At 46.9% G+C, this 27,083-nt stretch overlaps 1 protein-coding gene across 4 annotated transcripts in view; it reads right to left on the minus strand.

Moving 5' to 3' along the window:
* Nucleotides 1-27,083, minus strand: part of PPP1R12A (protein phosphatase 1 regulatory subunit 12A) — a 160,431-nt gene that overhangs the window by 75,968 nt on the left and 57,380 nt on the right. For all 4 annotated transcript variants that reach the window (XM_068162428.1, XM_068162424.1, XM_068162426.1 and 1 more), the window contains exon 2: nt 23,282-23,412. In XM_068162428.1, coding sequence (XP_068018529.1) covers nt 23,282-23,412 — 131 coding nt within the window. The remainder of the gene's footprint in view (nt 1-23,281; nt 23,413-27,083) is intronic.

A 27,083-nucleotide genomic window follows, 5' to 3' on the forward strand; every position in this document is an offset into this window, starting at 1 on the left:
AAGTTGTGGCAGAGAAGATCTTCTTTAGAATCATAGAATTGTTAGGTTTGGAAGGGTCCTCAAGGGTCATCTAGTTCCAACTCCCCCGCCATGGGCAGGGACACTCCTGAGAGAGTGGTGAGGCACTGGAACATGTTGCCCAGGGAGGTGGTGGAGTCGTCCCTCACTGGAGATATTCAAGAAGCTGTAAGTGTGGTGGCTGCAGGATATGGCTTAGTAGTGGTGGTAGTAGGTTACGGCTGGACTCCATCTTGAAGGTCTTTCCCAGCCTTCGTGTTTTCTATTATTCAGTGTAAGATTCCACTTGCTATTAAAAAAGGTGGTGCTTGGTGCCATGGTTTAGTTGATTAGGTGGGTTGGATTGGTTGATAGGTTGGAAGCGATGATCTTGAAGGTCTCTTCCAACCTGGTTTTATTCCATTCTAAATAATATATTGGCATTTCATTTACATAAAGCTATCTTATTCTAAACCTTTGTATTTATGTCAGTAACCACAAGAGATACGAACTGACAGATGACAAAATGGGAATGAATTCCTCCAAGTGTCACTGTATCTCCTGGGATATGCCTCAGCAGTTACCATCACTAACCCTTTGCTGCTGCTGGGTGGTGCTGGTTTTATACTGTTCCTCTAACTCTCATCCCTCTTCCAGACACAAAAGATTTAAATTCTGCAGGAATGAAAAATGAACACAACATTTCTCACCAGTACCGTACCAGCTGTACTGATTTGACAGCGACCCACAGCCTTCCAGATAAGGCAACAGCTCTGCAGGCTGCCTGCTGAACAGGCAAAACCAGCAGAGGGCAAAAGGAACTTTCCCACAAAGTAAAAGGTTGATTTCAAACTGTGAGTCAACCACTGAGGAAAACATCCACATTCATGTTCTTGCCACACACTTTTTGTTACCTCAGAAAAAGAGTGGTACTCCAAAAGCATGGTTTTTACCTGTTTTCCAAGAGAGCAAAATTAACTCTTCTAAGGAAAACACGAGTACCTAATTGAAGCAGTTGTGTGGTCAACTGGGTCAACAACTTAAAAGCATGATAAAAAGAGCAATGCCCAAGAAAGCATAGGCAATGCACAAAAGGCTACAGGAGCATTTCAGAAAGCTAACATTTAGATGTGGTCCTTTAAAACAGACCCCCACAACCAAAGCTCCTTACAGACCAAAATCAGCTCAGCAGAGCTAGGGGGATTAGCAGGGCTGGAGAAACAGAGTTCCCCTTTGCACGTGCTCACAGGGCTTTGGTTCTCTCAGGTCAGCAAGGGATGGATGGGTGAACCTGCAGTGAGTTCACAGGATTTAAAGGGATGGAAGAAACAGAAGCAAGGTGAAAGGGGGGCCTTGATAGACAGCAGAGCTGGGCCCATGACAACCTCATGAAGTTCAACAAGACCAAGTGCAAGGTCCTGCAGCTGGGTCAGGGCAATCCTGAAGAAAAGGCCTTGGGGGGTGCTGGTGGATGAGAAGCTCAGCATGAGCCAGCAGTGAGCACTTGCAGCCCAGAAAGCCAACCAGAGCCGGGGTGCAGCAAGAGAAGCACAGCAAGCAGGGCAAGGGAGGGGATTCTCCCCCTCTGCTCCACTCTGCTGAGACCACACCTGGAGCACTGTGTCCAGTTCTGGAGCCTCTGTTACAGGAAGGATCTGGAGGTGCTGGAAGGTGTCCAGAGAAGGGCCACAAGGACGAGCAGAGGGCTGGAGCACCTCTCCTATGAGGACAGACTGAAAGGGTTGGGGCTGTTCAGTCTGGAGAAGAGAAGGCTCCCAGGTGACCTAATTGTGGTCTTCCAGGATCTGAAGGAGGCTGCAAGAAAGCTGGGGAAGGACTTTTGAGGGTGCCAGGGAGTGATAGGACTGGGGGGAATGGAGCAAAACTAGCAGTGGGTAGATTCAGATTGGATGTTAGGAAGAAGTTGTTCCCCATGAGGGTGGTGAGAGACTGGCACAGGTTGCCCAGGGAGGTGGTGGAAGCCTCATGCCTGGAGGTTTTTGCAGCCAGGCTGGATGTGGCTGTGAGCAACCTGCTGTAGTGTGAGGTGTCCCTGCCCATGGCAGGGCGGGGTGGAACTGAATGCTCCTTGAGGTCCCTTCCAACCTTAACATTTCTATGATTCTGTGAAAGTCAGTACAGACCCCAAGTGGAAAGCAAGAATGATCCTTTCCCAACCTTCCTTCAGCCCCTCTAACTAGGCCTCCTCTCTGCTGTTCTCACCAACAAGTTAAGAGTGAGCCACTAAAGCAGATTAATAATGCAAAAGCAGAACTCAGCAGAAACCAAATTATTCTAAATCCAACTCTTGTAAAGATACTTTTGAAGCCTGGTAATAAAATCCACACTTGCTCAGTTTTTCCACATACTTCAATAACAGATGAAAAGAAGTTTAATATTGGCTTATATTCATTTACAGTAAAAACAGGTACAGGTAAACAGTGACAGGGTTCAGGTGGTGCATGAAGTCACCCTAGTGCCTGCATGAGCATAGCTTTCATTAGCAAATCTTGGGCTACCAAGGGAGAGGAGATCAGTCACTTCAGATGTGCAGGTAACTTGACTCCACAGAAAGTGGGAATGGATTTGGTAAAGAGGAGCCAGAGAATGATGCTCTGATTTTTTTTTAAGGCATAGTGGAGCAGAAGCCAGCACCAGAAAAATCCTAAACATTCAAGATTTGTTGGTTTGTTTCATCCTTTTTTTTCCTTCTTCTTCTTAAAGTTATCTTTCCAAACAAATTGTACTTCAACCTAAATATTAATTACAACTTCAGGTATGGCTTCATATATAAGTGCATTGGACACTCTGGTGACCCTGGCACCACGTACCAAAGTCTCCCCATGAAACAGCAAATTATTGTAGGTAAGTATGCATGGATATATTTTAAGTCAGCCATGTGTTGGGGAGAAAAAAAAATACCTGCAAATAATTGCTTGCATTTTATCTTTATTAGACAGCAGTTCTCTTCATCTTGAAATTTCATCTTTTTAGATGAACTACAACATAACTTCCTGTTCCTCAGGTGATATTTAATTGATACAACTGCATGGATGCAGTGAAAGAGAGACATGTAATAAAAGGTCCAGATCTGGACAGGCTGAGAGCTGGCTGCAGGCAAACCTCATGGAGTTCAATAAGGACAAGGGCAGGGTCCTGCACCTGGGGAAGAATAACAGCAGGCACCAGGACAGGTTAGAGGCTGCCCTGCTGGAAAGCAGCTCCATGGAGAAAGACCTTGGAGTGCTCGTGGGCAGCAAGTTCTGCATGGGGCAGCAATGTGCCCTGGTGGCCAAGAGAAAACAGTGACCTAGGGTGCAGCAGGAAAAGTGTGGCCAGCAAATTTAAGGAGGTTGTCCTTCCCCACTGCTCTGCCCTGCTCAGACCACAGCTGCAATCCTGTGTCCAGTTTTGGGCTCCCCAGTTGAAGAGAGACAGAGACCTGCTGGAGAGAGTCCAAGGGAAAGCCAGGAGGATGTTTAGAGGACTTGAGCATCTCTCCTGTGAAGAGAGACTGAGAGCCCTGGGGCTGTTTAGTCTGGAGAAAAGAAGGCTGAGAGGGAATCTGATCAATGTCTATCAATAGCTGAGGGGTGGGGGTCAAGTGGAGGGGGCCAAGCTCTTTTGGGTGGTGCACAGTAATAAGCCAAGGAACAACAGGTACAAGCTTGACCAGAGAAGGTTTCAGCTCAACATGAGGAGAAACTTCTTTCCAATGAGGGTGACAGAGCTCTGGAGCAGGCTGCCCAAAGAGGTTGTGGAGTCTCCTTCACTGGACACATTCCAAAACCACCTGGATGCATTCCTGTGCAGATTACCCTGGGTGATGCTGCTCCGGCAGGGGGGTTGGACTCACTCTCTGGAAAGGACTTCCAATCTCTACTGTACTGTGATACCCTTTGATCCCATGGCCAGAAAAAGCTGTGGTTTTGCAAAGTTTGATGCAGTGCAGTCTCCCACCTACTTAAAAAAAAACACCTTTTGGTATAGCACTTCTGCATTTGCCTTTTGCCATTCACTTGTTGCAAAACAGCCATGTTCAACACACAGCTATGAAAAACTCACTGGGAAAACGCAATGACAATCTGCATAACATTCTGGTAGGTGCTCATTCAAAATGTAAATAAATTAGAAGGGATGAGTAGCTGGGCCCATACTCATGCTTGGATTTTGAGTTCAACATTTCAAGTGTTGATCCTGCAGTTAAAAGTAACTCTTGTAAAGCAGAGAGTTGCAAATATCTCAGAAAGACCAGAACAGGAAAATGAAACCATCATTCCTGACACTTCTGCCCTGATGTTTCCATGACAAGCATTACACAGTCTGAGTAAGTGGATGAAAAATTTTGCTTTATGACACTATGGGTTTATGAAGGCAAAATTACTCTTACATGTAATTTTTCTTTTAGGCATCAAGCTGTGTATTCCTCAACAACTATGAGAGAATTCACAACCTTGAAAACCAAACATGAAACATTTCTCTACAACTGTGAGCCTCAGATTCAACACCACTTTACAGGAAAATACATTTCATACCTTTCACCAAGGATTGGAATTTCAGTGTCTCTAATACAACAAAGAACAGCCCTCTAAATGGCTGTCCAAAAGTCAATGAGTCCACACCAAAACCAATCACCAGTATATTTGTGGACGACACCCAGCTGGGGGCAGGAGTTGATCTGCTGGAGGGTAGAGAGGCTCTGCAGAGGGACCTCGACAGGCTGGACAGATGGGCAGAGTGCAACGGCATGAGATTGAACACATCCAAGTGCCTGGTTCTGCACATTGGCCACAGCAACCCCATGCAGAGCTACAGGCTGGGGTCAGAGTGGCTGGAGAGCAGCCAGGCAGAGAGGGACCTGGGGGTACTGGTCAATGGTAGGCTGAACATGAGCCTGCAGTGTGCCCAGGCAGCCAAGAGGGCCAATGGCATCCTGGCCTGCATCAGGAACAGTGTGGCCAGCAGGAGCAGGGAGGTCATTCTGCCCCTGTATGCTGCACTGGTTAGGCCACACCTTGAGTCCTGTGTCCAGTTCTGAGCCCCTCAGTTTAGGAAGGATGTTGACTTGCTGGAAGGTGTCCAGAGAAGGGCAACAAAGTTGGTGAGGGTCTTGGAACACAGGCCCTATGAGGAGAGACTGAGGGAGCTGGGGTTGCCTGGCCTGGAGAAAAGGAGGCTCAGGGGAGATGATCTTGTTCTCTACGACTACATTAAGGGATGCTGTAGACAGGCAGAGGTTGGTCTCATCTCCCAGGCAACCAGCACCAGAACAAGAGGACACAGTCTCAAGCTGCACCAGGGGAAGTTCAGGCTGGAGGTTAGGAGGAAGTTCTACACAGAGAGAGTGATTGCCCATTGGAATGAGCTGCCTGGGGAGGTGGTGGAGTCACCATCACTGGAGGTGTTCAGGAGGAGACTTGATAGGGGGCTTGGTTGCATGGTTTAGTTGATTAGGTGGTGTTGGGTGATAGGTTGGATGTGATGATCTTTAAGGTCTCTTCTAACCTGGTCTATTCTATTCTATGCTTACCTCAGGACCTGGAAGTTAAAGATTCTAACTAGAAACTTGGCCTACACTCTGAATTAAAAATGCAACCAACCAAAAACCCAAAAGAATAAACCCACAACAAATCCAACAACAAAAATCTAACAAAACAAAACCCAAATCAGTAAACCCACAACAAAAAAAGGGTGTGTAAATCTATTGCCAAAATGCATACAGGGAGGAATTCAGTGATGAAAAGGACAACTGCCTCTGAAGATAAGTTACACACAAACTGGAGTCTTGTTTGTCAATTCAGAAGTTCAGCATCTGGAACAGGCTCAAACTTCATCTTCAGTACAGTTTGTCAAGCCCCAACAGCAAGATATGCTGCAGATACTCATTCAGTATCATTTACCTCATCAACAAAAAGAGAGGCCTATGTGTTTATACTCAGACCTTACCCCGGTTCACAATATCTGGAAACAAGTTTGCAGAGTCATCAGGCATATAATTAAGTACTCACTGAACATAAAGGTCACCAGAACAGTGGCAAGCACAAGGCGGGGCAGAGAAGTGGCTGCTGAACTGATTCACTTCATTACAAATTGCTTACTGAGCTTATTGGAGACTCATTAGTGAAAACAAGAGGCTCCTGCAGACTCCTGAGAAGAATGCCCAGCAGCCTCCAGCGCTGAAATGTTAGGAGAGAGGCTGTACTAAAAACTCTCTTGCTGAACGGAGGGTCCATGTGTTGCACATATTCTTAAGACCTGCTGAAGGGTAGAGAGGCTCTGCAGAGGGACCTCGACAGGCTGGACAGATGGGCAGAGTCCAAGGGCATGAGATTGAACACATCCAAGTGCCAGGTGCTGCACATTGGCCACAGCAACCCCATGCAGTGCTACAGGCTGGGGTCAGAGTGGCTGGAGAGCGGCCAGGCAGAGAGGGACCTGGGGGTACTGGTCGATGGTAGGCTGAACATGAGCCTGCAGTGTGCCCAGGCAGCCAGGAGGGCCAATGGCATCCTGGCCTGCATCAGGAACAGTGTGGCCAGCAGGAGCAGGGAGGTCATTCTGCCCCTGTACACTGCACTGGTTAGGCCACACCTTGAGTCCTGTGTCCAGTTCTGGGCCCCTCAGTTTAGGAAGGAGGTTGACTTGCTGGAAGGTGTCCAGAGAAGGGCAACAAAGTTGGTGAAGGGTTTGGAACACAAGCCCTATGAGGAGAGGCTGAGGGAGCTGGGGTTGTTTAGCCTGGAGAAGAGGAGACTCAGGGGTGACCTTCTTGCTCTCTACAACTACTTTAGGGGAGGTTGTAGACAGGCAGGAGCTGGTCTCTTCTCCCAGGCAACCAGCACCAGAACAAGAGGACACAGTCTCAAGCTGTGCCAGGGGAGGTTTGGGCTGGATGTTGGGAAGAAGTTCTTCCCAGAAAGAGAGATTGGCCATTGGAATGTGCTGCCCAGGGAGGTGGTGGAGTCCCCATCCCTGGAGGTGTTCAAAAAAGGCTTGGATGAGGCACTTAGTGCCATGGTTTAGTTGATTAGATGGTGCTGGGTGATAGGTTGGACTTGACGATCTCAAAGGTTTTTTCCAACCTGGTTAATTCTGTTCTATAACACATAAAATTTCAACAGTGGAAAAATAAAACTGGAACCAACAGTGTTTAAGTGCATCAAAATTGCAACAATTGATGCTTTTCAGACCTTTTATTTGTTTGTGCATCTGTAAATGTTTCTTGAAACATTTTCTGACTGCAGAATAATTTCACTTCAATGTTTGCAATTTAAACTCTTAATGTTGTTAAGAACTCAGAGGGAAGTAGAAATCCTACCTCAAGTTCCCTAGCCCTTCTCAAAAGTGGTTTTGGTTTGGGACTGCTTCTGTTTTGGTGGGTTTCTGTGGTTATTTTTTCATTTTATTTGCCAACATATAAAAAAAGGCAAAAATAACCCTTAAAAGGCCAAGCATACAAAGGTCTATCCACCTGCACATACAACATATCAAGAGAGAAAATGACAGCTTTCATCCAGAATCATTGAAAAGTTTGGGCTGGAAGAGACCCCCAATGTCATCTAGACAAACCCCCCTAAAAGGGAGCAGGGACAACCTCCACTACATCAGCTTGCTCAGAGCCTTCTCAAATCTGCCCTTGAGTCTCCAGGCATGGGGCCTCAATTACCTTCCCAGGCAACCTGTTCTTGTGGTTCATCACCAAAATGCTAAAGAACTTACTCCTAACATCTAGGTTATACTCTCCTAATTTCAAACCATTGCCCTTTCTCCTTTCACTGCTGGCTTTTACAAACAGACCCTCTCCAGCCTTCATGGAAGCCCCCTTCAAGAACTGGCAGGCTGCTATGAGGTCTCTCCAGAAACTCCCCTTCTCCAGGCTGAACACCCCCAGCATCCTCAGCCTGTCCTCACAGTAGAGCTGCTCCTGCCCTCAAGTCACCTTCGTGGCCCTCCTCTGGACCTCCTCTATCAGGTTCACATCCTTCCTGTGTTGAGGGCTCCACAGCAGTCCCTTTCTGCCTGACCACTCTCCAGCCACTCTGACCCCAGCCTGTAGCACTGCATGGGGTTGTTGTGGCCAAACTCCAGGTGAGGTCTCACCAGAGAAAAGTGGCAGAATCACCTTGATTTTTTTTAAGGTGCACTTCTCAAAATAACCTCTTAAAGAAAGGCCCAGCTATTTTCTTTCTTCTTTAAAAAAAATAAACCCTAAAGAACACACACTTGAAGCAAGTACAGTCACATGAGACTAACATTGTGCTAAGCTCTGGCGTGGCACACAGTAGGCAGAGTGTCAGTGGGCGAGTTTCGAGGCACAGTAACTGACAGCTAAACACAAGTTCCCTGAGCTGTCTCTCCAGCACTCACGTGTCCTCACACTGCCATGCTTGCTTTTAAACACGTTATTTAGAGCCCACATGCAGGTAATGACAAAAAGGCACAGCTTCAGTGGTGCTTAAACATTGGTCACACACCCAGTGAGTGTCCGGCGTAGAGCGCTGAAATGTGTGCAACGCAGGATGGGTGGCTGGGCTGTCACACAGAACCACAGAATCCACCAGGTTGGAAAAGACCTCAGAGATCATCAAGTCCAATGTATTACCTAACACCCAACACCTCCTGACAACTAAACCATGGCTCCAAGTGCCACATCCAAGCCTTTTTTGAACACCTCCAGGGATGGGGACTCCACCCCCTCCCTGGGCAGCACATCCCAATGGCCAATCTCTGTGAAGAACTTCTTCCAAGCATCCAGCCCAAACCTCCCCTGGCACAGCTTGAGACTGTGTCCTCTTGTTCTGGTGCTGGTTGCTAGAGAGAAGAGACCAACCCCCACCTGGCTACAACCTCCCTTCAGGGAGTTGTAGAGAGCAATGAGGTCTCCCCTGAGCCTCCTCTTCTCCAGGCTAAACAACCCCAGCTCCCTGAGTCTCTCCTCACAGGGCTGTGCTCAAGGCCTCTCCCCAGCCTTGTTGCCCTTCTCTGGACATATTCAAATGTCTCAATGTCCTTCTTAAATTGAGGAGCCCAGAACTGGACACAGCACTCAAGGTGTGGCCTAACCAGTGCTGAGCACAGGGCACAATGACTTCCCTGCTCTTGCTGGCCACACTATTCCTGATGCAGGCCAGGATGCCATTGGCCCTCTTGGCTGCCTGGGCACACTGCTGGATCATGTTCAGCTGCTGTCAACCAGTAGCCCCAGGTCCCTCTCTGCCTGGCTGCTCTCCAGCCACTCTGACCCCAGCCTGTAGCACTGTGTGGGGTTGTTGTGGCTAAAATGCAGCACCTGGCACTTGGACTTGTTGAATGCCATCCTGCTGGACTCTGCCCATCTGTCCAGCCTGTCAAGGTCTCTCTGCAGAGCTCTGCTACCCTCTAACAGATCAACACTTGTTCCCAACTTGGTGTCATCTGCAAACTTACTAATGACGATGGACTCCATCCCTACATCCAGATCATCAATCTTGCAAGGCATGGAGAAGCCCTGCTTGCCTGGGCAGAGGGCACCTTGCTGGGCACAGGGCATTGCACAGTAGGGGATCTCATTGCCCTCTTTAATTACGACCTACAGATAACTGCCCTTATCCTCCTTTCTCCACAGCTGACACACTTTTGCACTTGTCTTTACTCCTGAATCTATGATTTACAGAAGAAAATAAATATGCAGGTTCCATGTTGAATACTGGTAGCAAAACCTTACCTAGGAAAGAATCCTTTCTCCTCTAGGATTTCAAGCCCAATGCAGAATAAATCAAATTATTCACAAAACCAATTAAGTCAAACTAAGAGGGACGTCTTATTCAGTCTCTATGCAAAACACCGTCCCACGCTGTCAGTTGCTGCTGTGTCTCAACCTTCTGCCTTTAAACACTTAGAGCTGAACAGAGACTGACATGAGAAGACAGGCTTCTGTGATGGCATTTAAATTTAAGTCAGATTATGACAGAACTCACCAATGTTTGAGGTTATGTTTCCTTGCAAATTGCAGAAGGTTCTCACTCACACATCTTTTGCTCTTGGGACTTTCTAAACAGTAATCCTGCCCTTAGGAGCAGTATAGCCAGCCAGCAGCTACACAGGACACCAAGTTACAAAAGGCCAATTAGGTGCATTTGGCAAAACTAGGTAATTATTTCTCCTTGAGTGGTGTGAGTGATGATTTAAAGACAGCCAATTTCAGCAAGCGAATTTATTATTTCCTCCTGTAGAACACAGGAGTTGAGAATTTCAGATAGCTAGAGATGGTTTTAAAACTTCAAAAATAGCTTAAGAAAAAATGGCCAAATGGGAAGGGATATTTCCATTTTCACCAGTCTGAAAAGACTTTTCCTATCTTCCAATACATGCAAGAGCCCCTCCAGACAGCAGCAAACCCAGCCCAATTCTCCCCTGTGGAACTGTTACAGAAGGCATCCTGACAGACACTCATCGCTGCTTCAAAACTGTCAAATACTCCCTGAATATCAAAGCAGGATACTACAAATAAGGGGGAAAGAATCCCCCTACACAAACTCCACTTTCTTTCAATTCTAAACACTATACTGACATGAAAATTTTGTCCCTGATTCTCACCATGAGGGTGGGGAGAGACTAGCACAGGTTGCCCAGGGAGGTGGTGGAAGCCTCATCCCTGGAGGTTTTTGCAGCCAGGCTGGATGTGGCTGTGAGCAACCTGCTGTAGTGTGAGGTCTCCCTGCCCATGGCAGGGGGAGTTGGAACTGGATGCTCCTTGAGGTCCTTTCCAACCCTAACATTGCTATGATTCTTTGAAAGGCAGTACAGACAGAAAGCACGAATGATCCTTTCCCAACCTTCCTTCAGCCCCTCTAACTAGGCCTCCTCTCTGCTGTTCTCACCAACAAGTTAAGAGTGAGCCACTAAAGCAGATTAATAATGCAAAAGCAGAACTCAGTAGAAACCAAACCTTCCAACCCTGACTATTCTATGATTCTATGTTTACGAAACCAGCACTCCATAAGTTAGCAACATAGCCCTGAGCCCTGCACACCACAGGCTATCCCTGACCTCCCTGCAGCTCGCATGTCCAAGGAAGGACAGTAAGTAGAATTGCATCTGTTTTCCTCCTTGGAATGGGGGAAGATAGAACAAAGTGTAGATAATAGTATCTGGTTAATCTTAGTGCTCCTGCGTTCCAAGCCATCTCTGAAAGAAGGCGGCAGTAAGCTCTAGAAATATTTGTCTGTAGGCGTCCAACTAAACATTAACAGTGTGAAGAGGGAACAGGGAAAATTCCTACTCACAGCACAACAAAACCAACTGAGGTTTCATATTTTACCATGTCCTTATAGAGAAAAGACATATGAGAGGCTGCAGAGCAATGTTTAGGTGAAAGTAAACAGTGACTGAGAAGAGGAAAGTAGGAAAGATGAAGAAAGCTGCATAGGGAAAGAGGGACCTGGGGGGGGCTGATTGATGGTAGGATGAACATGAGCCAGCAGTGTGCCCAGCTGGCCAAGAAGGCCAATGGCATTCTGGCCTGCATCAGGAATAGTGTGGCCAGCAGGAGCAGGGAAGTCATTGTGCCCCTGGACTCTGCACTGGTTAGGCCACACCTTGAGTCCTGTGTTCAGTTCTGGGCCCCTCAGTTTAAGAAGGACATTGAGACACTTGAGCGTGTCCAGAGAAGGGCAACAAGGCTGGGGAGAGGCCTTGAGCACAGCCCTGTGAGGAGAGGCTGAGGGAGCTGGGGTTGCTTAGCCTGGAGAAGAGGAGGCTCAGGGGAAACCTCATTGCTCTCTAAAACTACCTGAAAGGTGGTTGTAGCCAGGAAGAGGTTGGTCTCTTCTCTCTAGCAACCAGCACTAGAACAAGAGGACACAGTCTCAAGCTGTGCCAGGGGAAGTTTAGCCTGGAGGTGAGGAGAAAGTTCTTCACTGAGGGAGTCGTTTGCCATTGGAATGTGCTGCCCAGGGAGGTGGTGGAGTCCCTGGAGGTGTTCAAGAGGGGACTGGACGTGGCACTTGGTGCCATGGTTTAGTCATGGGGTCTGTGGTGACAGACTGGACTCTATGAGCTTTGAGGTCTCTTCCAACCTTGGTGATTCTGTGATATTTACAAGAAGAAAGGGAAGAGGAAAAAGAACCAGAGCCCAATAACGCCAAGGTGATTGCTACAAGCAAAACCTCCAGCAGGAAAGAAATAAAAGCAAACAGAAAAAAGCATTTCTCAAGTGCTGATCACATGTCAATCTCACTGCACATATTTCTGAATGAGTGTTTTTCTCATGCACTTTAAAGCCTGCACCCTGGAGTGCAAAAATGAGGACTGAGTTGGAAAAACGTCTTGTTGCAGCTGCAGGAGAGTACAGGCAGTTCCTAACTCCGGATCATGACACACTCTGCTCAGGCTGCTTTCCTGTAGCAACTCTTGTGGTAATTTTGAGCAGTGACATCGAGATGAATACTTAAGATGGGGGGAGGTGATTCTCCCCCTCTGCTCCAGTGAGACCACACCTGGACCTCTGTGTCCAGTTCTGGAGCCCCTAACACAGGAAGGATCTGGAGGTGTTGGAAGGTGTCCAGGGAAGGGCCACGAGGAGGAGCAGAGGGCTGGAGCTGCACTCCTATGAGGACAGACTGAGAGAGTTGGGGCTGTTCAGTCTGGAGAGGAGAAGGCTCCCAGGAGACCTAATTGTGGCCTTCCAGTATCTGAAGGAGGCTCCAAGAAAGCTGGGGAGGGACTTTTGAGGGTGTCAGGGAGTGATAGGACTGGGGGGAATGGAGCAAAACTAGAAATGGGTAGATTCAGACTGGATGTTAGGAAGAAGTTGTTCCCCCTGAGGGTGGTGAGAGACTGGCACAGGTTGCCCAGGGAGGTGGCGGAAGCCTCATGCCTGGTTGTAGACAGCAGTAAGGTCTCCCCTGAAAGAGCTGATCACACCATCGGCTCACTGTGCCTCCTGCCTTGTGCCCAGAGCAGCGTTGAGATATATATATATATATATTCTGATTTTTAACTGCAGCTTTCTATTTCAGTGGAAGTTGTAAGTATTGACCTGACTTAACAACCTTTATTTCACTTCAGCAGCCATGTGCTGGCACCCACACCAGGAAACTAAAAGTCAAAGCATGATCAATTACTTGACTCTGCTTAAAGAGATACCAGCATAGATACAATCACTACATCAGAGAACTTATCTTGTTTGTAATTATATTGTGCAATGATGCAGTGACTAAATGAGCTCTACAAAGTAACACTACTATTCTATTCATCACAGTGCCAGGTTTAGCATCACCCAGTAGTACTGAACTCAGTCTCACCCCTCATGACCTATCAATCTGCAATTCCCAACAGCTGTTTGCCTGTCCAGTCCACACTGAGCTGCCTTGCAAGCACATTTCTTAAAAAGAAACTATTACTCTTTATTCAAATTTTATAAGTAGTACCTCATCTGTAACCCAGATGTGTCGAGGAATGCCTTTTTTCACACCTTTTCCTGTCAGACCTGCTGTTTATAGTCCTCATTTTTGTGTCTTAGTATTCAAGTTGTAACCAAGTAACTCCTGCCAATGCACAGAAGCCTCATGTCTCTAGAGATAACATGCTGGATTTATATAGATCTCAGAAGAATCATAGAATTGTCAGGGTTGGAAGGGACCTCTAGGAGCATCCAGTTCCAACCCCCCCCTGCCGTGGGCAGGGACACCTCACACTACAGCAGGTTGCTCACAGCCACATCCAGCCTGGCTGCAAAAACCTCCAGGCATGAGGCTTCCACCACCTCCCTGGGCAACCTGTGCCAGTCTCTCACCACCCTCAGGGGGAACAACTTCTTCCTAACATCCAATCTCAATCTACCCATTTCTAGTTTTGCTCCATTCCTCCCAGTCCTGTCACTCCCTGACACCCTCAAAAGTCCCTCCCCAGCTCCTCCTGGGAGCCTTCTCCTCTCCAGCCTGAACAACCCCAACCCTTTCAGTCTGTCCTCATAGGAGAGGTGCTCCAGCCCTCTGCTCATCCTCGTGGCCCTTCTCTGGACACCTTCCAGCACCTCCAGATCCTTCCTGTAACTGAGGCTCCAGAACTGGACACAGAGCTCCAGGTGGGGTCTCAGGAGAGCAGAGTAGAGGAGAAGAATCCCCTCCCTGTCCCTGCTGGCCACACTTCTCTTGCTGCAGCCCAGGCTCTGGTTGGCTTTCTGGCCTGCAAGTGCTCGCTGCTGGCTCCTGTTGAGCTTTTCCTCCACCAGCACCCGCAAGTGCAAGAACTGAAGCAGATTTTATCCTGCCTCCATCAGGGATAAGACAGAAAAATACACCCAGATCAGGATCATTTGCACAAAATGACGTAGTTTAGGGTAGCCAACAAAAGGCACAGTTGTTAAGAAAGGGTAAGTAGGTCATAGTTGCTTTAGTGTCATTAGAAATTCTACTGTACATGGCAGAACAGGGTCAAACTCATAATAGACAAACACTCAAGGAAAGGCTGACAGAAAATAAAAGCTGAGAGGCTCAGAGGTGACAAACTCTTTGAGGTCCCTTCCAACCTTAGGAATACTGAATCCTGAAACTACATCCCTCATGCATTTTCTCCTAGAAAATAACTCAAAGCCAACTCCACAGTGAATTAAACTATTTTTAAATCAGCTAAGGGAAAAACTAGTACCTCCAATACTTAATGGCACTAACAACTCCATACATTTCACAGTCTAAGAATCTGTCCCCCTCTAAAACAGCAATCCTGAATTAGTTGATGAGGCCATGACAAGTGGCAAGATCTTTCCCATGAATGGAATAAACCAGGCAGGAAGAGACCTTCAAGATCATCGTGTCCAACCTATCATCCAACACCACCTAATCAACTAAACCATGCAACCAAGCGCCCTATCAAGTCTCCTCCTGAATACCTCCAATGATGGTGACTCCACCACCTCCCCAGGCAGCCCATTCCAATGGGCAATCACTCTCTCTGTGTAGAACTTCCTCCTCACCTCCAGCCTAAACTTCCCCTGGTGCAGTTTGAGACTGTGTCCTCTTGTTCTGGTGCTGGGTGCCTGGGAGAAGAGACCAACATCTGCCTGGATACAACCTCCCTTAAAGTAGTTGTAGAGAGCAATAAGGTCACCCCTGAGCCTCCTCTTCTCCAGGCTAAGCAACCTCAGATCCCTCAGCCTCTCCTCATAGGGCTTGTGCTCCAAACCCCTCACCAACTTTGTTGCCCTTCTCTGGACACCTTCCAGCAAGTCAATATCCTTCCTAAACTGAGGGGCCCAGAACTGGACACAGGACTCAAGGTGTGGCCTAACCAGTGCAGCATACAGGGGCAGAATGACCTCCCTGCTCCTGCTGGCCACACTGTTCCTGATACAGGCCAGGATGCCATTGGCCCTCCTGGCTGCCTGGGCACACTGCAGGCTCATGTTCAGCCTACCATCAACCAGTACCCCCAGGTCCCTCTCTGCCTGGCTGCTCTCCAGCCACTCTGACCCCAGCCTGTAGCACTGCATGGGGTTGCTGTGGCCAATGTGCAGAACCTGGCACTTGGATGTGTTCAATCTCATGCCCTTGGACTCTGCCCATCTGTCCAGCCATAACCCTCAAAGCAGGATGGTTTGTTTTACTTTTTTAGCCATGAGCTGCACTTTCAAATTCTTTTTCAGCCAAAAATTAAACTGCTCTTAGCTTCACCTTACCCACAATTCCCTTGGCTTTTCATTAGCTCCAATGAACTACTAAAGCATATTAAAAAAAAAAAAAAAAAGCAAGCAGCTGTTTTCCACAAGATCATTTATCCCTGAAAAATCACCAATGAATGGTTGGAAATGACGCTGAGGATCACTAAGTCCAACCCAGAACCCTGCTCTACAAGGGGCACCCCTAAACCATAGCCCCAAGCACCACATCCAAACCACCTTGAGACACATCCAGGCTTGGGGACTCAACCACCTCCCTGGGCAGCACATTCCAATGCCTGACCATTCTTGCCCTGAAAAAATATTTCCTACTGTCCAGTCTAAAGCTACCCAGTGGCAACTTGAGGCCATTCCCTCTTGTTCTGTCACTAATTACCAGTGAGAAGAGACCAGCAGCAGCCTCTCCACAACCTCTTTTTCAGGTATTGGTATACAGCCATGAGGTCTCCCCTCAGCCTCCTCTCTTTCACACTAACCATCCCCAGCTCCTTCAGTCACTCCTCATCAGATTTATTCTCCAGGCCCTTCACAGCTTCCTTGCCCTCCTCTGCACTGGCTCCAGCACCTCCACATCTCTTGGATTGAGGTGCCAAAAACTGGACACAATACTACAGGTGTGGCCTCACCAGAGCAGAGTCCCAGGGGACAATCCCCTCCCTGCTCCTGCTGGACACAGCATTGCTGATCCCAGCCAGGATACCTTTGGCTTTCTTGGCCACCTGGGCACACTGCTGGCTCCTCTTCAGTTGCATGTCCATTAGCAGCTCCAGGTCCCTTTCTGCCAGCAGCTCTCCAGCCACACTGCCCCAGACCTATAGCCTTGCTTGGGTTTGTGGTGCCCCAAGCATAGGACCTGGCACTTGGCCTTATTGAAGCTCCTCCTGTTAGTGTTGGCCATGGATCCAGTATCCTGTCACAGGGCATCCTCAGGAAAGAAAATGCCAACTGATAGTTGCTCATTGAGCTCCTCCAAGTTTCTCCCCTATTTTCTCTCATGGAATTTTGCTTTATCCTTTCAGATAACTAAATTTAGAGAAGGAGGAACTTTCATGTTGCTAAGAAAGAATGAGCATTACCCTCTGACTGGGGAGGGGGAGAGACTATCGTACTTGCATAGTTTCTCTTCATTAATGTTTTTCCCCAATCTTTTCTCCCAGGAAGAAGCAAGGAAGGAAATAAATTAACAAACAATCTCCCAATGCCTGCTGTGACCCCTCCACACCTCTCAAAACAAACACTGCATCTTTACTAGTACTAAAGTAGAAGAAGAGCTATTCTTTGACTGGAAATAAATCTCTTTTCCCTACTTTCCTTTCCTTTTGTCATGTGGCTTATTTTATAATACATCCCTCTGAAATCCTCGTTTTCTGAGTGGTTTGCATCAAGTTTAATCTTTGGTGCTTTAAACTTGAAATCCACTCCTCCAATTAACATTTCCTTGTGTAAAGTCACTTCTTGAACCCTGACAAGAACATTCATTTACTTTGTAGCATTTGTCATTAGACCACACTCTAAACCAAGTTAGCATCAGACCAACAAGTTCATCTTGTCATTCACTAATCCAAACTCCTGATTATCCCCCAATGATCCATTTCTGAATGTAACCCTAATAACATCACTCCATACTCAGTTAAAAATGTAACTGAGAAGAAAGATAAAGAAGATGGGAGCCATCCCTAACGTTTTTGTCACTCTGCTTTGCCTAAATGATGTCTTGCATTACAATCATCATAGTATTGTCAGGGTTGGAAGGGACCTCAAGGAGCATCCAGTTCCAACCCCCCTGCCATGGCCAGGGACACCTCACACTGCAGCAGGTTGCTCACAGCCACATCCAGCCTGGCCTGAAAAACCTCCAGGCATGAGGCTTCCACCACCTCCCTGGGCAACCTGTGCCAGTCTCTCACCACCCTCATGGGGAACAACTTCCTCCTAACATCCAATCTGAATCTACCCATTTCTAGTTTTGCTCCACTCCCCCCAGTCCTATCACTCCCTGACACCCTCAAAAATCCCTCCCCAGCTTTCTTTTAGCCCCCTTCAGAGACTGGAAGGTCAGATAATGGGTTACAGCAAAAGATTTCAGATTAAAAACACTAAGGGATGGCTTCTGATGACCAAGATATTAAAACTGAGAGAGAAATGTATTAGAAATGTCTACTTTGAAATGTATTTTGTGGCACCACCACCCTTGGATATCATGGAGGAACATTCAACAGCACCAGATGGTCCACAGTCATTAAGTGGGAGACGGAAAGGACTCCATCTCAGCACAAGCAGCTCTCTACAGCCAGGTTTCTGGAAAAACATTCCAGACCTCCTTTTTTTCCCTCCATAGGCATGCATTTATGCCAACTGCTGCCAGCAAGTTAGATCAGCTCACTGATCCAAAAGAGAATAAAACCCTCCAAAGGCCCTGAAGGCCAGTGTTCACTACTAGTTCCCACATTGCTGTGTGATCATTAGAAATGCAAGAGGAAAGGCTAAAAGCATGCAGAGGACAGGGAAAAACAGGAGGGAAGGAGTGCCTGTGTCTGGAGCAGTCCCAAGTTAAATCACATTAAGCATATTGTGAAATGGCACTGAATTCCCTTTACTAGCTGCTGCCAAATGAGCACTGGTCCCATCCTTCTACCACAGGCAGGAGTCATCATCCAGTACCTGCAGCAGCCTCCACGAGGTAATTAGACCTACGAATAAACCACCCATCCCTGAGCATCTGTGTATGCAACCACAGGTTTGCAGCACTGCCTCTCCTCCAGACACCAGACTATAATCACTCATTTAATCATAATGGACTGTTACTAAAATAGAGAGATCCTGGGACAATGGCTTGCCGAGGGTTCAGCAAACGAGTTTGACTGCATTCACTTTCAGGTGTCTGGAGCCGGGAAAAGCAGATGGGCAGCAGCAGCAAGGCAGTGGTTAGACACCAGCCTTTTCAAGTCACCTGTAAACATCAGGGGAAGGAGGGGATACAATATAGGAAACGCTGGGCAGGAAGGGAAGCATGTGAGCTAGGTTTTAGAGCAGCAGATTTGGTCAGGATTCTATTCTCTTCTTAAGTGATCCAAGGGAGGTTGCTCTGACCTTAAAAACTTATTGTCTAACTATAATCATATGCTTCAGCCTTTGAAACCTGGAAAATAAAGAAGGAGCACTCTGAAGTCATGCTAAGCCTTAGGGTCTATGTAACTACATGTATCAAACAAGCCTCCCCAACATAAAAGCAACCATTCTTAGGTATCCATTTACCACCTGAACCTGCCTCTAAAAGTGAGCACATCATCAAGAAGAGTAAAACTGGTGCAAACACATACTAATACTCTTGTAACACCTCTGTAGTCTCCAACTACTTGAATGGCTTTTCTGAACCAGATCCCATTTATATCCTGCATTTGTATTTTTTTTATTCATGTGGATTACCCATCCCCTGAACCCAAGAAATTTTAGTATCTACAGCAACATGTGGCAAACATTTCACAGGCTCACAGGATGTTAGGGGTTGGAAGGGACCTCCAGAGATCATCAAGTCCAACCCCCTTGCCACAGCAGGACCAGAGAATCCAGCACAGGTCACACAGGAATGCAGCCAGACAGGGCTGGAATGTCTCCAGAGAAGGAGACTCCACAACCCCTCTGGGCAGCCTGTTCCAGTGTTCTGTGACCCTCACAGTGAAGAAGTTCCTCCTCATGTTGAGGTGGAACCTCCTGTGCTAGAGTTTATATCCACTCTCCCTTGTCCTGTTCCTCACATTCAGTATCTACTGCACAAAGGGTTGGGTCGGGTTTTTTTTTTCCTCCACAAAAGCCTAACTATCAGCCCATGGGTTGGACAGGAGCACACTGCATTGGGTTAGGAACTGGCTGGAGTGACAAGCCCAGAGAGTGGTGGTGAATGGTGCCGCATCCAGCTGGTGGCCAGGCACTAGTGGTGTGCCCCAAGGATCAGTGCTGGGCCCTGTGCTCTTTAACATCTTTATTGATGATCTGGATGAGGGCATTGAGTCCATCACCAGTAAATTTGCTGACAACACCAAGCTGGGGGCAGGAGTTGATCTGCTGGAGGGTAGAGAGGCTCTGCAGAGAGACCTCGACAGGCTGGACAGATGGGCAGAGTCCAAGGGCATGAGATTGAATACATCCAAGTGTGTTAAATTCTAGACTGTAGACTAAATTTCTAGACTGTAGTTATGCTTGTGAATACAGCTTAATTTGCTTCCACTGAGCCACTCTGGCAATTTTATATTGGGGGGAAATTTTCAACCCACCACACTACAATTAATAACCACAACCTTGCAAGAAAACAGGAAATTAATGGATGTCCTGTGCAAAATTGCTAATCCATATTGCACAGGGCAAGAAGATGACAAGCTACCAGCTGCTGCCTCTTCAGAACTGTGTGTGCTTCATAATTCACCTAAATTAAAAGCTCCCATCCATGAACCAGAAAATTTAGTGTTCAGAAAGAAACTTATCAGATTCAGCCAGAGAAACATGCAAACGCATTCTCATGATTCCCAAGTAAGATGCAGATGCTGGATGGCCAAGAAGGCCAATGGCATCCTGGCCTGTATCAGGAATAGTGTGGCCAGCAGGAGCAGGGAAGTCATTGTACCCCTGTACTCTGCACTGGTTAGGCCACACCTTGAGGACTGCCCCTCAGTTTAAGAAGGACACTGAGACACTTGACCATGTCCAGAGAAGGGCAACAAGGCTGGGGAGGGGTCTGGAGCACAGCCCTGTGAGGAGAGGCTGAGGGAGCTGAGATTGTTTAGCCTGGAGAAGAGGAGGCTCAGGGGAGACCTCATTGCTCTCTATAACTACCTGAAGGGTGGTTGTAGCCAGATGGGGGTTGGTCTCTTCTCCCAGGCAACCAGCAGCAGAACAAGAGGACACGGTCTCAAGCTGCATCAAGGGGAAGTTTAGGCTGGGGATGAGGAGAAAGTTCTTCACAGAGAGAGTCATTTGCCATTGGAATGTGCTGCCCAGGGAGGTGGTGGAGTCACCATCCCTGGAGGTGTTCAAGAGGGGATTGGATGTGGCACTTGGTGCCATGGTCTAGTCATGAGGTCTGTGGTGACAGGTTGGACTTGATGATCTTTGAGGTCTCTTCCAACCTTGGTGATACTGTGATGCAGTCTGAACTGTGTGCCAAACAGAAGTCATATTTCTAAGGTCTGGTAATTTATTGCCTCATTCTCCCATCTTCCTCCAGTTTTGTCTCAGCTGCAAATTCTGCTATCAGTTTTGTAAATTATTTGAAGTTGAGCTCCTGGAGCAGCAGTCTGAAGAAGATCTAAACTCTGTGGGCCTCATCAGATATAAATATTGCTTCATTCAGGTCAGATTATCCTTCTCATCTCTACAACTCTCTACAAGTAACTGAAGGGAGGTTGTAGACAGGCAGAGGTTGGTCTCTTCTCCCAGGCACCCAGCACCAGAACAAGAGGACACAGTCTCAAGCTGTGCCAGGGGAAGGTTTGGCTGGAGGTTAGGAAGAAGTTCTACACAGAGAGAGTGATTGCCCATTGGAATGGGCTGCCTGGGGAGGTGGTGGAGTCACCATCATTGGAGGTGTTCAGGAGGAGGCTTGATAGGGTGCTTAGTTGCATGGTTTAGTTGATTAGGTGGTGTTGGAAGATAGGTTGGATGTGATAGCTTGAAGATGTTTTCCAACCTGCTTTATTCTATTCTATGGGGAAATTTCTTCCAACACCCCCCCAATACCCTAAAAAACACTGCTCCTCCCACAGCTTAATGTTCCACATCCCACAGAATTATAGTTCACTAATCTACTTTCTTTAAAAGTATCTGTAGAAAATGTGCAGACAGGGTCCTGTCCCAGGCTGAGAGGAAAAAAACACAACAGATGATAAGTCTTAAGTGGTACTCTACATTTCTGATACTCATGTCAATAGTGAAAATCTGTCCTGTTGGCAATGGGCATCATCTTCCTTCTGTGAACACTGGCCTACGTTAGGCTGCAAAACCAAACCAGGAACATCTTTGCAATCTGTTTCCTATTGTGGAAACAAGAAGGGTATGTGTTTCACCTCCACTAAGCTGAAGAAAGGCTTCTGTTATCTCAGTTTGGAGGGAAATGCTTCTCATAGTATAGCTAACAAGTAAACACTTCCAGTGTGCATGCAAGAGAGATTACAGCATCATTACAGCATCAAGCATCTGCAGAGTGCAGCAAGGCAGATTACAGGAGCTGTTAGTCACACAGTGCCCCACTTCAAGAATGTATAAAAATTTCTATGAACACCCAGGGAAATTTTTTTCCCCAGTGAAAGTAATATAAAAGTCTGCAAAAATGTCTCCATTCCCTTAAGATTCAAGGAGTTAAGCCTCCAAAACTCATCAATACATGATCTTCTCAAGGTAAAAGTTCCATATTTCACCACTGCAATTAGTGCAGCAACATAATTATATGCTGAAACCCTACTGCAGGCTTTATCCAACTACTTTATGTTTTACACTCACTCACGCTGAGTTTAGCAGAATTAACTGAAGTCTGTGTTTACCCAAAGGGTCTTTAGAATTACTCTTGTTGCCTTTACTGCAGAGCAGCATGCTCAACAACATATGTTACACAGTTTCTCAAAGCAATCATTATTTCACATCGAAATAGACAACCTCTGAACAAGAAATTGATTTGAACAGATCTTCCTCAGGGGCCCTCAACAGGCTTCAAGAAAAACAACAAAACTGCTACTGGAATTTGGTACTGAGGAAGCTTTAGTTAATACCTTAACAGGCATTTGACTGTAAGATTTTGCTCCATGGCCAAAAGAATTAGTTAGAGTCACCACTTCATACCACACCTGAAAAAGAGAAGTTTCAAGACCACACAAACAAAATCACAAAATTGATCTCCTATACATAAACTTATCCCATTCTAATGTTTCAGTCTACTAATAAAATGCAAATTTCTTCTCCCTGTGCACCACTCCCCATAACAAAATTTTTATCACAGGCTCTCAGGGTGTTAGGGGTTGGAAGGGATCTCCAGAGATCATCAAGTCCAACCCCACTGCCAGAGCAGGAGCAGAGAATCCAGCACAGGTCACACAGAAACACATCCAGATGGGGCTTGGAAGTCTCTACAGGAGACTCCATAAGCTCTCTGGGCAGTCTGTCCCAGTGCTCTGTGACCCTCACAGTGGAGAAGTTCTTCCTCATGTTGAGGTGGAACCTCCTGTGCTGGAGTTTCTATCCATTGCCCCTTGTCCTATCCCAGGGAGCAAGCGAGCAGAAACTGTCGCCTCCCTTTTGCCCCTCAGCTATTGATCAACATTTATTAGATCCCCCCCCCTACAGAAGAAAATAATTAAAAGAAAAATAAATAATTGGACAGTCATGAACAGTCTCAAATGTTTACATCTTACAGCTCCCTAAGCTACAAGGTGAGAAAATTAGGAAGAGAAAAGGCAAAGCATCAACAGTTCTGCACGCAGCAGGCTTCACACCCAATACACGACATATAAAACCATCCTCTCTCACTGCATACTCAGAGGCAACCACAAAAGACAACTGAAGAATGCCATCTGCTTCTAGAGCCCCCTCTACCAATGTATTAGCAAAATACATGTATTGCAAAAATAGAGGAAAAAAAAGTCTTACTCTGCTATATCAAGATATCCACAGGAAGCAGCTGCATGTAGAGGTATCCAGCCTTCATTATCTGGTTGGTTAATATTTGCTCCATTTTCCACCAGAAATTTCACCATATCTACGTTATCATCTATACAAGCCTACAAAGAAAGAGATTTAAGAAGTAAGTTCAGGTCAAAGCTGTTCTACATCATTGTGTATCTTCAGGCAACGCTTCTGGGGAATGGATTTCCAGGTCTGAGCAGGGCACAGGGTTTTGTTGGAGTTTGACTGCAGGACAGGAAGAATTTTGAGAGAAAAGCAGCAGCTGTTACAGATTTGTAGAAAGTCCTTAAGTAAACAGATTCAAACAGGGTTTAGCAAAACCAACAAATATGATTTCCTCAGGTAAATTTGTGCTGGCTTTCTGAGAAGCCATTTACAACCCCCACCACAACCCTGCTCTCTGGTACACAGTGGTTCCCTTTATAAAGCCCCCAGGCCCTCAGCTCCATCCCAGACCTGGCTGAGTCACTTGAGTGGATATTGCAATCCAATAAACAGCCACACCACCAAGCAGAACTGTTGTGACCAAGAGATGAGGAGCAGTTAGGAAAACAATACTATAATGTGATTTTCACTAGCATGCAGTTGAGACCAAGGAATGGGGGGGGGGAAGGGGATGCTACATTACATTTGAACGACCCCCTGCTGCTTTCCACTGCAGCATATTCTGTACCACCATAGCCTTTTACGAGTCTACTAATCACTGATGCTTGCAAACTTAGTTACCCACCTGCCACTTTGCAGAAGTGTTACAATTTGTGCACAGCTCTTAATTAGCAACCAAACAGCACTGCCCAGATGTAGAACTACTGCAAGTCTCCAGGTCTCCATCTTGCCTGGCTCCTGTTTTGCTTTCCTTCCCTGCGTTTGACTAGTTTTCTCACAAGGGTGCTCAGGGAGTTTTCTTGCCAACTTCCATACTGCTGCCCTTAAAAGGGCAGAGCAACAGAGAGAAAAGTCACTCTGCCTTTCAGGACAGCAAGGGCTCAAAACAGCTAGATCCCACAAGACTGGCATTAATTTTTTGGCTTAATAAATCAACAATGCTACAAAAGTAGAGGGCTGAAATACAAACTTTTACTGTTTGGGTCCTAAATCCTTCCAGAGCAGTATGCCTGCAGCTGTGGCATACATTTGCCTTTTCAGAAAACTTCTACAGCAATATAGACTGAAAATTGCATAGTGCTTCACTATGACAGATTGCCTTACTTAAGCAATTGTGACCTGCAAAATGAATTCAGAAACTTTAGAATAGAATGAACCAGGTTGGAAAAGGCCTTCAAGATCATTGTGTCCAACCTATCATCCAACACCACCTATTCAACTAAACCATGCATCCAAGCACCCTATCAAGTCTCGTCCTGAACACCTCCAGTGATGGTGACTCCACCACCTCCCCAGGCAGCCCATTCCAATGGGCAATCACTCTCTCTGTGTAGAACTTCCTCCTGACCTCCAGCCTAAACCTCCCCTGACACAGCTTGAGACTGTGTCCTCTTGTTCTGGTGCTGGTTGCCTGGGAGAAGAGACCAACCTCTGTTTGTCCACAACCTCCCTTCAGGGAGTTGTGGAGAGCAATAAGGTCTCCCCTGAGCCTCCTCTTCTCCAGGCCAGGCAACCCCAGCTCCATCTGTCTCTCCTCATAGGGCTTGTGTTCCAAACCCCTCACCAACTTTGTTGCCCTTCTCTGGACTTGTTCCAGCAAGTCAACCTCCTTCCTAAACTGAGGGCCCCAGAACTGGACACAGGACTCAAGTACTTCTCTGTTCTCCAGTGCTGAGGCAACAGCTACACCACGAGGGATCTGTGCTACTGCTCCCTTTAGCCAGCCAAACAAAAATAGCAAAAAATTGTCCCTCTCTGACCCCATCTGCTCTACTTAGGTACAAACTTCAGGCTTTGTTTAGAATGCAACAGAGAACTGTTTTAACAACGACTCTCATCTGGGCTTGCTCATCTACAGACCTGCAGCTGGGCTGCCCTGACACTGCAGCACACTGCTTGCATTGTTTGCTTTGCAGGTTTTTTTAACTGAAAAGCACATTCTGGAGTGAAAAATATTCCTAAGCCTTCCTACCTTACCAGGTTTACTTGAAAACCACCTTCCTAAAAGATTTTTTTTTTTTAAAAATTATCCTTTTAGTCATACCCATCCCTAAAACTCAGCAATTCATTGAATAAAGTAATGGATGAACATCCTCTAACAATAAAGACTACAATTTCCTCAAACATATTGTCTTCAGTTTGTTCCACTGATCATCATCATTATCTTCACTGATGATCTGGATAAGGGGATTGAGTCAGTCATCAGCAAATTTGCAGATGACACCAAGTTAGGAGCAGATGTAGATCAGTTAGAGGGCCGAAGGGCTCTGCAGAGGGACCTCGACTGTCTGGACAGATGGGCAGAGTCCAACAGGATGGCATTCAACAAATCCAAGTGCCGGGTGCTGCACTTTGGCCACAACAACCCCATGCAGAGCTACAGGCTGGGGTCGGAGTGGCTGGAGAGCTGCCAAACAGAAAGGGACCTGGGGATGCTGATTCACAGCCACCTGAGCCAGCAGTGTGCCCAGGTGGCCAAGAAGGCCAATGGCATCCTGGCCTGTATCAGGAATAGTGTGGCCAGCAGGAGCAGGGAAGTCATTGTGCCTCTGGACTCTGCACTGGTTAGGTCACACCTTGAGGCCTGTGTCCAGTTCTGGGGCCCTCAGTTTAAGAAGGACAATGAGACACTTGAACGTGTCCAGAGAAGGGCAACAAGGCTGGGGAGAGGCCTTGAGCACAGCCCTGTGAAGAGAGGCTGAGGGAGCTGGGGTTGTTTAGCCTGGAGAAGAGGAGGCTCAGGGGAGACCTTATTGCTCTCTACAACTACCAGAAGGGGGGTTGTAGCCAGGAGGGGGTTGGTCTCTTCTCTCAAGCAACCAGCACCAGAACAAGAGGACACAGTCTCAAGCTGTGCCAGGGGAAGTTTAGGCTGGAGGTGAGGAGAAAGTTCTTCACTGAGGGAGTTGTTTGCCATTGGAATGTGCTGCCCAGGGAGGTGGTGGAGTCACTGTCCCTGGAGGTGTTCAAGAGGGGATTGGATGTGGCACTTGGTGCCATGGTTTAGTCATGAGGTCTGTGGTGACAGGTTAGACTTGACGATCTTTGAGGTCTCTTCCAACCTTGATAATACTGTGATCAGTGTGCAATGCTTCTATGCGGAGAACAACCTCTGGAAGAAAAGAAAGGCCTCTTTCTGAAAGTCATGTTCTCACTGAAAGGAAAAGGAACAATGCAAAGCATCACACCACGCTTCAGAATGAAAACAAACTCAAGAAACAGATCACAGGATGTCACGGGTTGGAAGGGACCTCTGGAGATCACTGAGTCCAACCCCCCTGCCAGAGCAGGGCCATAGTCTATTGCAGGTCACACAGGAATGCATCCAGGTGGCTCTTGAAAGTCTCCACAGGAGACTCCACAACCTGTCTGGTGAGCCTGCTCCAGTGCTCTGTTAGCCTGACTAAACAGTAACATTAACCCAGCCATGCTTTACATATGCCATACAGCCAGATTGTCAGGATACTGAATTTGCCTGACAATTGCTATCCTATCTATATCATAATATATACCAGTTCATTATAAGGAAAATCAATTTATTATCAGTAAACACTGAAAATACACTGAAAATACACCTCTTCTAATATTTCATTTCAATGGGTGGCACACTTGAGAATCTTAAAATCCTCTATAAATTCATCACCTGTGAAATAAAGATAGA

The sequence above is a fragment of the Melanerpes formicivorus genome, unplaced genomic scaffold (genome assembly GCF_026170545.1).
Source record: "Melanerpes formicivorus ecotype bairdi unplaced genomic scaffold, bMelFor1.0.p_v2 SCAF_64, whole genome shotgun sequence".
Lineage (NCBI taxonomy): Eukaryota > Metazoa > Chordata > Aves > Piciformes > Picidae > Melanerpes > Melanerpes formicivorus.